We start from the raw sequence: 16512 nt of genomic DNA, 5'->3' as shown, positions 1-16512 counted from the left end.
CCCTCCATTGCTACTCTCTCCTTCATTCCTCTCTCAAATCATCCCTCTTTCATTACCAGGCAGCGTCAGCCCCTCGCCGCCTCCTCCTCTTCCTTCTTGCTCCGCCGCATCTCTCTCTCTCTCTCTTCCTCCTTCCCGCCTGCCTCTCTCCACTCTCATCCCCCCCCCCTCTCTCTCTCTCTCTCTCGCATTCTCCCTCCCCTATACGGAGCTCTGCAGCATTACCGTCATCATCATTTCATGAGTCTCCCTCCTCTCACAGACCTCTTCTCTGCAGTGCGCACGCGCACACACACACTCTCACATACAAACACACACATTTTCACACATACATGCACACATATCGATACACTCTGTTCTTGCCTGGAAAGTGCCATGAGGGATTTCAATATCGTGAACACACAGAGGCTTTACGGAAATCATCACGTTATCGACGTGGTGCACAGAGATTGACGGAGAGGTTTATTACGTGTGTGTGTGTGTGTGTGTGGTGTGTGTGTTCTGTGTTCTGTTTTAAAGACAGGATGTCTCCATCTTTCCTTCTCTTGCTTTCTCCATTTGTCCCTACGTATTCTCTCTGTCTCTCCATCTCTCTTTCCTTCCCTCAGATCAGTTTCTCCTGCCCTGTTCAAAAATGAAATCTTGTGGGAGAGAGAATCCGGAGCAGGTTGGGTGAGAAACAGAGTGTGCAAGGGAATTGCTGTATGCTATAAACCATCACTTGTGTGTGTGTGTGTGTGTGTGTGTGTGTGTGTGTGTGTGTGTGTGTGTGTGTGTGTGTGTGTGTGTGTGTGTGTGTGTGTGTGTGTGTGTGTGTGTGTGTGTGTGTGTGTGTGTGTGTGTGTGTGTGTGTGTGTGTGTGTGTGTGTGTGTGTGTGCAATGTATTACTTGTCAATTCATTGTGCCTTAGGCAATGTTCGATTCGACTAGGTGTGCCTCACAGCCAAAGGGCTTGGCCACAATAACTATTCTCTACTCCTGTGTAATTTCTCCACTGGTAATCCAAATGCCATTCACTTATCTCCACTGATCCATAAATACTCATCAAGGATGGAAGGCCTGGCCTTTTCAGCAGCACCTCACATGGTACACTTCTGGGAAATTACAGCTGCATTATAATGGGCATGGTTTGTGTTTACAGTACAGATTACACAACAGTTTCCTCAAACTCAATGTGCTTTACATTGTACAGGGGAAACTGGGATAATACTTTCCGCCATTTTGTGATAAATGGGAGGCAGTTGTGTTTGATATGGCCTATTGACGTTCATTGATACGTTCTAAAGATTGATTTGGTTTCTAATGTAGGCCTAAACATGGTTTTACTGAGTGTATCAATACACATATACAATTCAAGTGTCAAATCAATTACAATTCAAGTATTCTTGCAACATCATTGCTTGACCGCGGAAACCTGGTTAGCAGTTTTGATTGAACTGGGCCCTGTAGGGCTATTTGAAGAGGCTAATACAGGGCCGTAAGTAAGTAAGGAGAATTTGACATCTGCCTGACAAATCCCACAAATGTCCAAAAGCTTCCAGTTCTCTCTCTCTCCGGAGGATGAGAATCATCCCACCATCCTATAACCAGAAGGAGAAGAGGGGAAGGCGAGAGTGGAGGATGAGAATCATCCCACCATCCTATAACCAGAAGGAGAAGAGGGGAAGGCGAGAGTGGAGGATGAGAATCATCCCACCATCCTATAACCAGAAGGAGAAGAGGGGAAGGCGAGAGTGGAGGATGGGAGAAAAGGGGAGGAGAGGAGAGCAAGAGGGAAGTGGAGGAGAGGAGGAAAATAATTGAAGAGGGGGAAAATGGGGAACTGAGTGGTAGAGGGGAAGACTGATTCGGAAGAGGGGAGAGAAAGAGGGGAGGGGAAGGGAATGGAAGTGGAGGAGGGGAGAGGAAGAGAGAAGAGAAAGAGGAGAAGGAAAAGGGGTGTTTAAGTGTTGGGATTTTTCACTCTCTGTCCTGTGCCAAATTAGCCATTTTTACACAAGGGGAAAGAGTGTTCCCTCAGGGTCAACAGGAAAGGCACCCTCCCAACCCTACCTCTACCCCTTCCCCCAGAGGATGTAGACCAGCGGGACACAAGCCCTGTGTCACATGAACACACTGCTTACCTCTCCTTTCGATAATAATACATTGAATTGATAATGTGCCTTTCATTGAAAAACTCTCTCCATAATGGTTCCTATGAATAGAATTAAAGGCAGTATAGAAGGAACAAGGACAAAACATTTGCACAAACTGCCTTTTATGTGACAAATGTTGCTGTCCAAGGTGTTTTTTTATCAGGTCAAACACCACAACGTATCATCTCACGTTGCAGTTTAATGGATCAAGTTCATTCAGAGGTTGTTTGAGTGTCTCTCTAACAAGCTATAACTCTAGCACTATACCTTAGCTCTAGCCTGTATGACTGGCTTGACCCTTCACCTGAAATCCTTTTGTAACAACTTATTGTGGCTTATCTTTTACGCTTTACATTATACCTCAACTGATCCCAGGCCACTTATAATCATTTTTTTTGCTCTAACTGGTTCTGGTTAGATCTGATCATAAATCAGCTGTTTAAGCACATAAAGTGACCAGAGCCAACCCACCGGAGCACACACTGGTTGAATCAACATTGTTCCAACGTAATGTGTCAACGAATTGTGATATCGAATCAACGTGGAAAATACATTGGATTTGAAAAAGAGTCATCAACCGGTGCTGTTTTCATCTCGTTTCAACCAGCGTTGTAAACATTGAAATGGGGGTAAAACGTCAACTGAAATACATTGACTTGTATTTAAATGACGGTCTCGTTTGGGCAAATCAGATGTTAATGTATCCTACGTAAACCCAACCTCACTCCAGTTTACTTTCACATGCAGCTTGTGTCAGAAAGGTTAGAGGAGTTACCTTCAACAATTCAATGTTATTTAGGTAGTCTATGCAGAGTATGGAAGCTAATCAATGTCTAAATGTGTTGACATGACACCTCAGCTGAATCAAACGCAGCTTGTTGCCAAAGCTAAGTAGGGTTCATAGAGGTAGGCATTCAGATGGTATACTTGTTCTCACTGAAATGCATTTACCCCTCATGCTCCAGTAGGAGTCACTGTTCGGGCAGGAATCGTTGGACTGCGGCTTCACATCTTTATTTCAATACACCTCTATTTTGGCTGATGGCATAATATTGAAACAATGACGTTGATTCAAACATAGCATTTTACTATCAACATTGAAACAAGGTCAAGTAACATATGTCTTATCAAATATGAAATTCAACATTATTTCAACCACCCCAATATATTGAATATATTTCCACGTGGAATTTTCAACGCAATTTCAACGTATACAGTTCTAATTATGTTGATATTAGATTGATGTAACAACCTGTTAGTCAAGTTAAGTCAATGTGTTTAAGTTGAAGTTGACCTTCATTTCAATGATTACAACACTGGTTGAAATGAGATGAAAACAGCACCGGTTGAAATGAGATGAAAACAGTACTGGTTGCTGACTTTTTTCAAATCCAATGTATGTTTCACGTTAATTCCACGTCACAATGAATTGACAAATGACGTTGAAACAACGTTGATTCATCCAGTGTGTGCTCAGTGGGAAGATCCATCTGCACTGCAGCACCCCGTGGCTCTCTGCTCTCCTCTGTCTGTCCCCTATCAGGTGAAGGGAGAGGTGGTATTTTGCCAAACTAAACTCTAGTGACTACAAGTCACCTTGCCTGGGACTTGGAGACTTGTGTTCGCTCCCAGAGGCAAACGCCAAGTCTTTAGCTCAGTGGGCTAGCGCGGCTATCATGTCATTGACTCCAGGGCACGGTTCCAATACTTTCAGACTGCCTCCTTCCTTTCAGCTGTTTCTCGAGGTTATTACTGGTGTGCATGATTGGATGACAGAAGGGTGCATGTTTAAAGTTTAAGAATGGAGCCAGTCCCTGACTAACTGAACGAAGGAAGAAAGGATGCATGTTTAGAGTTTTTGAACGGGGCCAGATACTGACTTACTGAAGGAAGGATGGATGGAAGGATACAAATTTTAAATATTTGAACAGGGCCAGTCCCTGACTAACTGAAAGAAGGACGGAAGTAGGCATGTTCAAAGTATTTGAATGGGGACAGTCCTCTATGAACTGAAAGGACACTGAGGAACAGGATGTACATAAGGGGAGGTACAAATTTAGATGATGCAAGGATTGACACAGAGAGAGAGTGTGTGTGTGTGTGTGTGTGTGTGTGTGTGTGTGTGTGTGTGTGTGTGTGTGTGTGTGTGTGTGTGTGTGTGTGTGTGTGTGTGTGTGTGTGTGTGTGTGTGTGTGTGTGACAGAAAGGCTATAGGAAGTGGTCTCTGCCGCTACTCAATTCTGGAGGAGAAAAAATGTAAGTTTTGTGGTGCAGCACCATAGCCTGTTCTCTATACAACAGAATATTGTTATGGGAAACACAGGGCCAAAACCCTATATGATTCCTACCTCAAACATAAACCTACATACAGTCAATGGTCTGCATTTTGCCTGTAAATAAATTACTTTTTAAAATTGTTTTATTAGATTACTTCAAAAACAGGTTACACATAAAGTGACCAGTAGGTAGATTACCTACCATGCATGTAAAAAAAAAACTGTTAAATTAGTTAGTGTTCCCTAAAATAACGATTTTTTTTTTTTCAAAAGCCCCCTTGATTGGGCCCTATGTGAGAACACCGGCGCTGAAAGCTTTCAGTTCCCCCGACGTTTGTCGCATCTCTCCCCGCGGAGGGGCCCCACTGCCACCGCAGTGGATGCAATTCACACGAAACACTCCGAGCAGGTACAATCGACGACGACAAGGGCGAAAACAATGTGGCTGGGGTACACGCTGCAAACCAGCCAGCGCTGTGTAAGGGAAGCCAAGTAACCGGCCGCTGAGGCCGGGCAGCACGCACATCGGTAAAATAAAAGAGAAAGGGGAGAGAACCACGGGCGGTTTTGATGCACACGGTGGCGGGTTGCTTCTGCAAAGCACTCTGCTGCATGGGAATGTGCAACGGAGGTGCAGTAACGTCCAGCGAAAACCACCGGGGGAGGTGTGCGTGTCAGTATGGGGAAGAGGGGTGTGCGTGTCAGTATGGGAAAGAGGAGGAAAGATGCAGCCCATCTCCCCTTTTTCTATCTATATTTAGAGGTAGAAGAGGAGGGGGGGCGGTAGAGGGACAGAATCACAAATAGGATCCAGCCAAACAGAAACCTTAGCAGAAAAACGGCAAGGTGGTGTAAAAGGAGTGGAGTGCAACATTTGTATGCCCAAGGAAATTTGAGATCGTGTTTTTGACGCAATGTCAACAAGCCTCCAAATAGGCGACTCTGTCACATGCGTTTCCCATTACATTTACTAAAGAACAACACAGAAATGACAATCCGCAGCAGAAGCAGCATTTAAATCGGCCACAGACAGACCAATACGGCCTGGGAATGAAAGGTTTCCCAGTGGCCAATGCCTCCCCAGAGGACTGGTGGTAAATACAACTGCCGACGGGAGAAAGGTGAGATCCCTTCCGGCACGAGCATGCGCGCGAGTAAGTCTGTCGGAGTGCGCACGACACACATTTGACGTATACAGTACAAAGGAATCTAGTTCACACACGCCGGTTTATTTTCGGCACCCGGGTCCCCTATTCACAGATTGTTTACAAACACCTGGGGAGAGAAAGAGACAACCGACACACCGAGACAATAATGATTTAGCCCCATTTAAAAAAAAAGTGGAACACGTCACATCAAAGTCATCAAATACGTGTTTGCTCTTGATCTCTACGGCCACGTCACCAATGAGTTGATTCCTGGGTGAATAGTATTGTGCATGTGCCATGCAGTAGGCTAGCCATTTTTTTACACTATGGATAGAAAGAAAAATACAGATTTCGCAAGCTATGCAGTTTCCGGGGGTGTGCCCATTAACATTAGGAAAACGGATGCCCCTAAACGTATAGTAGACCATACTGTTTATTTTAGGCTAATAGTTTGTTGGGGATACTCGAGGACTGGAGTTGGATAACACAAAGTGATCAATATGTTTCGAGAATAAACTTTGCTGAGATGTTCCCCTGATCCTCGGTGACGTGTCTTACGGAGACAATGAGACCTGGGAGAGTTGAGTCAGTCAGGGAAGTTCGAACAAGTGTTCGAGACCGGCAGCGTGAACTGAATGATATCTCAGTGACCTAAACGCGTCCTCGACAATCGACACAATGAGTAGACCTAGGCTATAAGTGACACCAACTTGTCTGGTCGCATTGCTGTAACATAATAGATTGCAAGAGCAGCCTTTATGTAGTCAGACACTTTAGTTCATACAAGTAGAAAGGCGAGTAAAGTAATAAAAGGGAGAGGTCTAGGCGCTGTCTAGTGCTGAAATAGGCCAACAGACTATCGCTGTCCAGTGCTGAAATACAGAAGGTGTGGGTGGAGCTGTCCGGTACTAGAGCAGGGATGAAAAAGCCAGGCCGCAGGGGTCAGTGTTGTGCCAAACTTTTTCTCCATCCTTCGCAAACACAGCTGATTAAACTAATTGCATTAGAAACTGGAAATCGTGATTTGTTGATTATTGGAGTCAGGTGTGGGGCTGGGGGCAAAAGTGTGACACCAAGCAAGCAGGTCTATACGCAGCTCCGCTGTACGTTAGGCCTAGTACTAAAGAGAGTAATTTACTTATTTTTTTTGTTATATTATTTATTTTTCCTCACGAGCGCAGGTATATCTGGGAGGGGAACATAGCTATGACCTACCGACCGTGTCTTCAGCCAAGAGGCGTGAGGATGCGCGTGACATGAACAGAGCTGGATCACACAGAGGTTAAACAGATTTTTTTCCTGACATGTCATCAAATATCAAGCGCTCCCTCTGATATCTGGGGTAACCTCTGTAGCAGCACATTCTCAAAAGCACAGTGTGTGTGCGTCGTAATTGTAACAAGAGTGAAACTGGACCAGGGTCGTTCGGGAAGTTTACAAGGTGGACGAGGGTTAATTTCTCTCTAGAGGTGTGATATTGAACGCCCGTCAGTCTGCGCGCGCGCGCACACACACACAAATATGACAGAATACTTCAAACTGACTAAACAGCGCAAGCGTAGTACACGAAAGGAGGTAACCTCTACGGGCATGATGTGAAAGGGGAGACTAGTCAGCCATTCTAGAGCTTGACAGGTATCGCCACTAACAGCGGGTACTCGGCTATCGTCTACCCGCACTACCCCCCTCCCCTCTCTCTGTGTCTGTGTGTGTGTGTGTGGGGGGGGGGGGGGGGGGGGAGCCAGCTCAACTCGCTGCGTAAAGTGGGGGCTTCGCTTTGCAAATAACACCATTTGGTGGAGACAGCCACGGAGACATATGGATTAATCAATAAGCGGATGCGCACATCCAAGATTGCAAGGCTAAGCAAAACACAAATACGCGAAAGAGGGGAAAAGCGACCCCATACAATAGTTGTAGTGCTTTTACTCTCGATCGAAGTCTTAAAAGGGCTAGCACAAACAGCCCCCGATCTCTCCGCCTCCCCCTCTCCCTTTTCTCTCCTTTTAGACCGCTGCTTCGTGTGCTGCGCTGCAGCAGAAATCGGCGCGAAGTCAGCTACTATCAGCACCGCAGTGCTACGCTATAGCACAACGAGAGAGAGAGAGAGTAGGAGAGTGGGGGGAGAGGGCTCCGGTGGGCTAGAAGGTGAAAATAAGCCACCCAGCGCACAGCCCTGCATCCGTGATAATAAAACAAGTCGTGTGTTGTATATGATAAAGAGTTGAGGGATACACTGTCGGCGCCGCAGAGCGATGACGACATTCACCCGCCGTGCAAAGAATAAGACACCCCCAACCGATATGCTGTTTCTCACTATCAAACCCAATCGGGGACTCTGTAGTCAATTTTGTAGCCTAATCAATGCTGTGCTACAGCCCCTTTTTCCTCTCCATTCCACACCGTTTTCCTTTATTTCTTTCATTTTCAGAACATATAATAATATAATACAGACGTTATTATCCAAAGCGATTTACAGTCAAGTGTGCACACATTTTACGCATGGGTGGCGCCGGGATTTGAAAACCCAATCCGAGCGTTGCTTTTAACCAATTGAGCCATATAGGACCACAACATGTATTATGTTGCAAAAAAGTCAGGGGTCTCATTTATCAACCAATTTGCATGTGCAACAAATTAGTGGGATTTATCAAACACACCGTGTGCATTCGGAAATATTTTTTTTACAAATGTATTTTAAATAAAAAACAGAATTATCACATTTACCCCTCATTCACCTTTTATGGTAACAAAAACTCCCTCATTTGCTGCGGGATTAGGATATGTTGGAACTGGGCTATGATAGTTTCTACAGCGCAATGGCAATTTTGATAAAACATTTTGTAGAGGTGTGGGCAGAATGTTTTAATATTTTGCAAATACTTTTTTTTTTTGAAGTAAAAAAATGTCGCCTATAGCAAGTGCCGAACACTGGCTGCGCATTCTGCAAGTCTATTGAACAATTTAAAAGTAAATGCTGCCTACAGCCCACACAAAATACGAATTGTTGTGCAATATTTTATTTATCAATACATGATCAATACATGTTATAGGGTCTGAAACAGGTTATTTATTATGTTGCGCTCCTATAGCACAACACTACTGTAGCCTACTAAAACTGACATAGGCCCACGGTCTACTTACTAATAACGATGACTAAATAGAAGATGAATATTTGTTGTGTAGCGGGTATAAACCAGTCATGTCAGAAAGAGAGAGACATGCCCTGCAATATAATTATGATTCAGGCCTATATAATACAAGTCAAATAAACATATTAGGCGACTTGCTGCTATATGATCTTAGTAACAGGAAATGCATCTGTTTTATCATTAGGCCTAGGTTTGAATGCTTGTATGAGCCTACCATTATTATAATTCCCCTGCATCAAACACCTCGACCCCCCCCCCCCCCCCCCCAAAAAAAAATGTGTTTTGCTTGCAATACAGTTGATCAGCCACTAGGTGTGCATACGCATGGCCTGAGATTAGCGTGGAGATACAGTATGCACACTTTCCCATCAAGTAAAAAGCGGGAATACTGGCGCGCGAAAGGTTTAGAGTAGTTTTGTGCACTTTTGATAAATGAGGTCCCTGGTATCTTACTATACTCCAAACCTTTAGGAATATGCAGGCAAGGTCACTTTTGCACTCACTAATTTATAAACCCGCAAACCACGCCTTTCAGATAGATTTCACTCCACTTGAAACCAAGGATTCACCATGCTTTCATTCTTCAGTCATTAATTCCCGGCTCTGTTAACATCTCTGTTACAAAGGAAGCCTGAAAGAGACAGCAGCACAAGCATCTACAACATCCAGTCACTGAATGACAGTAGGAGGACAGAGGGGGTGGTTTATCTGAGATATTTAGGGCTATGAACGGATTCGAATGCTTTTTCCCCTGCATGCAGTCTCAACAACCAGGCCAAACCAGAGACCAGTCATACAGGCGCAGCCCGGGCAATACGCTGTCTTGATGTGCCCAGTCGACAGAAAATACTCTTTTAACACACAATAATCTGGGTCACGGCACAGCTTTGTCTCCGTAAATGGATATGGATTTTTAGAGACAATTAAGCACGAGGAGGGGGAGCAAGAGAGAGAAGGAGAGAAAGAGGTTTATTGTGGTAGCGACCCTGCTATAGTTACATCTAGTACAGCCACTACCGGGGTGGATTAATCATATTGGCACAGGTGATGGTGTGCTTCCGCTTCCCTCCAAAGTGTGTGGTGGTGTAAAGTCACGTCCCACTTGGGATAACCCTCTTTATTCTCTTCACAATGTCTTGTAATATGAAGTTCAAAATGTCACCATCCCAAACAACACAAAGTCATCTGTGATTGGTTTACTTCTGTTGTGTTATAAACTGTGGTGGAAAAAGTACTAGATTGTCATACTTGAGTAAAAGTAAAGATGCCCTTAATAGAAAATGACTCAAGTAAATGTAAAAGTAATCCAGTAAAATATTACTTGAGTAAAAGTCTAAAAGTATTTGATTTTAAAATGTACTTAGGTACAGTGGTGAAAAAAGTACTCGATTGTCATACCTGAGTAAAAGAGTATGACAAAAGTACAAGTATGGACAGCCAGGGGCACACTCCAAGCCTCAGACATAATTTAAAAACGCAGTATTTGTGTTTAGTCCACCAGATCATCAATGGCAGCAGGGGTGACAATGCATTATATTGATAAGGTGCGTGAATTTGACCATATTGCTGATCTGCCTGAGCATTCGAAATGTAACAAGTACTTTTGTATGTCAGGGAAAATGTATGGGAGTAAAAATATATATTTTCTCTTTAGGAATGTAATGGAGTAAAAGTTGTCCAAAAATATATATAGTAAAGTAAAGTACAAATTCTTCAAAGTATTCTTTACTTAAGTTACTTTACACCACTGGTTTTAAGCTATAAACCTTACCCTTGTTTTACACTATGTTACTAATCAACCCTGCGGTGCGAAGCAAAAGTAAATTCAGAAGCATCAGCATGTTTTGGATCAGCCCACAGTAGGGCTATAGCATTGTAGCCTACAGGATGCTCAATCATGGGGTGGTTATTTCAGCTTACCAGGGATCTTCTCCATGCACATCACACTGTAAACTCCCTCATCTGTGAAAGTAGTAGTACTAGCCCCAATAAAATGTACATACTTCTATGAGTATCCCCCCAATAGTTTTTTTTAGATGATAGAGTAGAGGGGCACTGATCAGCAATAGGTCGATCCAGTGTTTACCCTCTGCTGTCTGCCATGACAAAAAAAAAACTAATTTTAAATGATTATAAAAGTAATTTGACATCAGGGCTACTTACATCGATTACATTTATTAATTTCACTCAAGCATTCGAAAAATCCGCTGAAATAACTTCACTTTATAGTCGGAGGGGATAAATGCCCAAACCAGGAGGGTTATCTTGGCAACTCTACCTGCTGAGTAAGCCTGGGAAGAGACCTAGCTGTAATTTATCTCTGGGGTAGGGTGACATTGGCCCTAGACACTGATCTAAGGTTATATCTGCATTCCCTCCTCCTATTGGGTAAGGTTAGGATTGGAGGATAGTAAACTGATCCCAGATCTGCTTCTGAGGGCAACTTCTATACCTGGAGCTGCCACACTGTTTACGTCCCAAATGGCACCCTATTCCCGATAGTGCACTACTTTTGTCCAGGGTCAATAGGACTCTGGCCAAAAGAAGTGCACTCTTATAGGGAATAGGATGCCTTTTAGGACGTAAACTCTGACTCTAAGCCCGTTGCGCCCTCTAAAACGAACTTCCGGGAAACAAAAGCCTGCAGTATTGTGTTCCCATGAATACAGCATCATTGGAGGTCAGGTAGAGGGCCACCACACCAGGAAGAGAACATCAGGTAAGTTCATCTCATATAGTTAGACTTTGTAGAACAGATACACAACTCGAAAAACCCACCCCATTGGATAGATTAGAATGTCCATTCTACCAAGGACTTGTGTTTAGAAGGACAAGGAGCTATAGCCGCCCCCGCAGGACAACTTCTGGCATAAATTACGCCTGTTGTGTGACCGTGAATATTCTAACGTCACTCCATGTACGAAGATCTCAGGCTTAAACTGAAGCAATCAGCCCTATACAGACCATTGTTGATTATCCCATTTTTAATCAAGAGCGGAACCCCTTAGTTGCCTTCTCTTGACACCTTACACCTTAAATAGGTCTGTGTGTTCTCTATGGAACGACCTTGATTCTACTAATTATATTTATATGTCAAGCCTATACCTGTAATAGCCTACTGTAGCCTGGGCCAGAATACAGCATAGCATACATCCTGTTGCCAAGGGAACCACATGCGTTCAGTGTTACCTGCGTGAAGGTGTTAATTTGTGTTTGGGTGCAGGTGTCCACAAGTGAGCCGTTGTAACAGGTAACGTTACAGGCCTGGCCTGCACATCCTCAACAGTCAACACATTTCAGCCAACAGTTCCTGGTTATGAATGCTCTCTCATCTCCGCAGATGTGCGGTCCTACCTGAATACTCATGCAGATGTGCGGTCCTACCTGAATACTCATGCAGATGTGTGGTCCTACCTGAATACTCATGCAGATGTGTGGTCCTACCTGAATACTCATGCAGATGTGTGGTCCTACCTGAATACTCATGCAGATGTGTGGTCCTACCTGAATACTCATGCAGATGTGTGGTCCTACCTGAATACTCATGCAGATGTGTGGTCCTACCTGAATACTCATGCAGATGTGTGGTCCTACCTGAATACTCATGCAGATGTGTGGTCCTACCTGAATACTCATGCAGATGTGTCTTTGTTCATTTGTCACAGGTGCAGGCCTGTTGATGTCCCTGTTTTCACACACAGATAGCCTATCACCTCGAAGGAAAAAAGTGGGTAGCCTTCAATGCAAAGGCCAGCATACTGAAGATAAATGGGCTATATGGTTTGTCATGTTGAAGGGATGAATGTTTATGGAAGGGGAATAACCAACCTGCTGGGGCGTCATACCTACAGGGCCACATGTGACATAGGGCTACTGTGTGTCTCCTTCATAGCTGGCATGTCAACTGCACTGACTAGGCCTACACTGTAAAGGGCTTACCGTAAATTTGTCAGTAGCTTACAGGCCGCTCAGCGGCAAGTAAAATGTTGTATTTCATTTTACAGTACACAGTATCAAAGTAAGTACTGTGTAATGACACAGTACAATACCGTAAAATTCACTGCCTTGTACTTTTAAAAAGGTAATGCTACTGTAATCGGAGTGAATAAATGAATGAAAACAATTAAACGAGTTTCAGGGTTTGTATTTCACAGTATTTTACCGTAATTACATTTACTGTAATTACAAGGGATTGGTGCAAGCAGTTTGGCTGCTAGGTAAAGTGTTTACAAACATTACAGTATATTAATGAATATTTTGTGTTTTATATCACTTGCACTTCTAGAGGCTTCCAAACTGTCAGTGACTACAGGACATGGCAAAATGCTCAACCATTAGGGTTTAAGACTTTAAGACCTGCCACTCCTTTATACACTTTAAGTTGAAGGGGCACTATAACTACATACAAGTGAAATTGGTACAGCATTCTCACTCACGGGTGCAACAAATATATCCTCAACAAATATTGGAATTACAGTGCCATTCTAAATACAGCAATTTTTTCCATCTCACAACATTTCCCACAATGCCCATAATTTACAGTGTGCTGCAGTAAAACATTTTAAAGTATTTTACTGTTGATAATACACAATTACTGTACACATTTACAATTTTCCATAAGTGTATGTCACCACAAGCAAAGTGAGATAGGCAATTGGTCAATCAACATATAGAGGCAAGGAAAGCTTTCATTCATAATGTTGGTTGGCAACAAAAACCCTAAACTAACTAAGCCTAAAATAACCATTCACTTGTATAGATTGAGACTGCGGCAGACAAGGTGGAGACGTTGATTGGCAGGAAGGACAAGTTCAATGGTTACAGGTTGGTTGGTCAAACAGGTTGGTTGGTCAAACAGGTAGGTTGGTCAAACAGGTTGGTTGGTCAAACAGGTAGGTTGGTCAAACAGGTAGGTTGGTCAAACAGGTAGGTTGGTCAAACAGGTTGTTTGGTCAAACAGGTAGGTTGGTCAAACAGGTAGGTTGGTCAAATAGGTAGGTTGGTCAAATAGGTAGGTTGGTTAAACAGGTAGGTTGGTCAAACAGGTTGGTTGGTCAAACAGGTAGGTTGGTCAAACAGGTAGGTTGGTCAAACAGGTAGGTTGGTCAAACAGGTTGGTTGGTCAAACAGGTAGGTTGGTCAAACAGGTAGGTTGGTCAAACAGGTAGGTTGGTCAAACAGGTTGGTTGGTCAAACAGGTAGGTTGGTCAAACAGGTTGGTTGGTCAAACAGGTAGGTTGGTCAAACAGGTAGGTTGGTTAAACAGCAGGAGAGCATGGTCAAAGGTTTAGGTCTAGATTAGAATGAAAAGTGGTGAGTTAATGAAGTAATTTCTGTGGTGGGCACAAACATGACAATGGTTCCATTCATTAATGATTCATTTATTTAGGTTTTAACTTTACTTGTGTTAGCTAAGTGGACACTAGTGTAGTTTACAAAACTAGCTGCTTAAAATGCGCCAAAATCGCGGCCAGGGTGCGCAAAACGCAGGTAGCCTATAGACTGGGGAGGGACGCAGCACGAGAAGGCTTGTTAAAACGAAAGAGGGGTGAAAGTGGGATGGAGAGAGTGAAAGGCAAGGAGAAAGAGAGAGATGCGCAACAGGGGAGTGAACAGTGTGGAAGACGAGAGAGTGCGCGAGGAGACAATGCGCTAATCGAGATTGAGTGATGCACTCGACGACAACGACGGAGTCGGCACTAGAGGTCCACAAAGAACGACAATTTAATCAAGCGTGGGAAAGTGTGTGCGCGTGTGTGTGTGTGTGTGTGGGGAGGGGGGGGGGGGAATGCAGTACGCTCGAGACGCAGTGGTAACGGGGAAATAATGCGTAAAAATGGAGAAGGATAGAGGGACGAGGTGAGAAGCGTATAGGAATGGAGGACCGACCAAGTGACTGCGTGAGAGGGAACGAGGTACATGGGAGAGGGTCTCCCCACACAACTGTTATAGCGTACTGTGGTGCTACATATAATCATTTAAACAAAAATAGAGAAAATAACGCACTCTGGCCCACAACAGTCAATTTCCAACCAGTAACAATTTCTAAGCACACCAGCACTTGTCTGAGTTGGCTGCTTGTTGGAAATCCCTAACCGATGTTTTATGACAGTCAGTTTTTTTTTTCTTCGAACTAATTTCCCTTCACTATCAAAGCGAACATCACCGTCATTCTGACAGAAACACAATGAACACACCCGCCCTCATCGTATTAACTTTGGACATAGCAGCTAACTTTCATTGACTGCAGTCTGTACACATGACGTCCATTATAAAATAGGTCAGGGATATTGAATATATAGCCTAAATAAGCATTAGGCTATGCGGGATCTCCCTCTTCTAAATACACTAACATTCCTGTGCACCTGCAATAGACTTCTGTGGGACCGCAACATTTTTAAAAGAGGAAATGACATAACGAGTGTGAGAGAGAGAGAGAGAGAGAGAGAGAGAGAGAGAGAGAGAGCGCGCGCAACACAAGCATCGCAACAGCATGTATCGTGCTGGAAGAAGGACTCACCTTGGCATTCTTGGAAGAATATGGATCCTCAAAAAGATTCCAGAAATAGGGTTGCCACACACTCCACCAGCTCCTCTTGCGCCCGTCTTCATGCAGGCACAGCCTCTTGAGCTCTCCGTCCGCAGTCAGCTCCAGGTCGTCTTCCGGCTCCTCTGGCTCGGGCTGCTCGAAGCTGTCCAGCGCCTCTTCGGCATCCCTGTGTTGACGGTAGTTCATCCAGCAGCACGCCTCCACGTCCGTCTCGTCGATGCCCCAGAAGGCGAGCTCCTCCTCGAACAATGGGCCGCACACATCGTTGGGACAGTGAAGCTTGCCTGTGCGGTAGTAGTTGAGGATGAATGTGAATGTGCCGGGGTGGCGGTCGAAGAAGAACTCGTCGATTTTGGGGTCATAGTCGAAGTTGCTAAACGCGTCCGGATCGGTAAGCCAAGATAAGCGGGTACCGGGCAAAGTTTTGAGGGTGCTGCGGTAAGTCTCGTGTCGCACCCCTCCGCAGTTTATTACGATTTTCTCGCTGTCTGGCGGACAAGTCATGTCTGCACTGTAACATGCTTTGTTGGGCGACTTGTTCCCACCCTTGCGTCCTTTGAAAGAGGAGACTGACACCGAACTGAGCATAGGGGAAAGGGGGAGGGAGAGGAAAAGAGAGAGAACACAAGGGGAGGGGGGGGGGGGAGGAGTCTGTGGAGAGGGAAATAGAGAGGGGTCGAATATTGAGTGGAAAAGGGTTGAGTATGGTGTTGATTTTTTAACATGACGGTCAAATCTACAGATGAGGGTCAAATGTTTGAAATATAAATAGATCATAGCCAATGTGTGCCCCATACATACAGTACCAGTCCAAAAGTTGACACACCTACTCATTCAAGGGTTTTTCTTTATTTTGACTGTTTTCTACATTGTATAATAATAGTGAAGACATCAAAACTATGAAATAACACACATGGAATCATGTAGTAACCAAACAAGTGTTAAACAAATCAAAATATTAGAGATTCTTCAAAATAAAAATAAAGAAAACCCTTTGCCTTGATGACAGCTTTGCACACTCTTAACCAGCTTCACCTGGAATCCTTTTCCAACAGTCTTGAAAGAGTTCCCACATATGCTGAGCACTTGTTGGCTGCCTTTCCTTCACTCTGTGGTCCAACTAATCCCAAATAATCTCAATTGGGTTGAGGTCAGATGATTGTGGAGGCCAGGTCCTCTGATGCAGCACTCCATCACCCTCCTTCTTGGTAAAATAGTCCCTTTTAATTTTGTTTTTTTTAAATGTAAAC

General features: G+C 44.1%; 1 protein-coding gene across 3 annotated transcripts in view; it reads right to left on the bottom strand.

The window, feature by feature from the left end:
* The window catches only part of kcnc3a (potassium voltage-gated channel subfamily C member 3a), a 101296-nt gene extending 85431 nt beyond the window's left edge, over positions 1–15865 (bottom strand). For 2 of the 3 annotated variants that reach the window (XM_021624413.3, XM_021624411.3), the window contains exon 1: positions 15233–15850. In XM_021624413.3, the coding sequence (XP_021480088.1) occupies positions 15233–15850 (618 nt within the window). Of the gene's footprint in view, positions 1–15232 lie in introns of all 3 variants that reach the window. The other variant, XM_090193002.1, reaches the window with a different exon arrangement.
* Positions 15866–16512: the final 647 nt, after the last annotated feature.

The sequence above is a fragment of the Oncorhynchus mykiss genome, chromosome 12 (assembly GCF_057628025.1).
Source record: "Oncorhynchus mykiss isolate SJ-2025 chromosome 12, ASM5762802v1, whole genome shotgun sequence".
NCBI lineage: Eukaryota > Metazoa > Chordata > Actinopteri > Salmoniformes > Salmonidae > Oncorhynchus > Oncorhynchus mykiss.
Note: the sequence above shows the minus strand (reverse complement) of the source record. Positions and strands in the feature narration are given on the sequence as shown.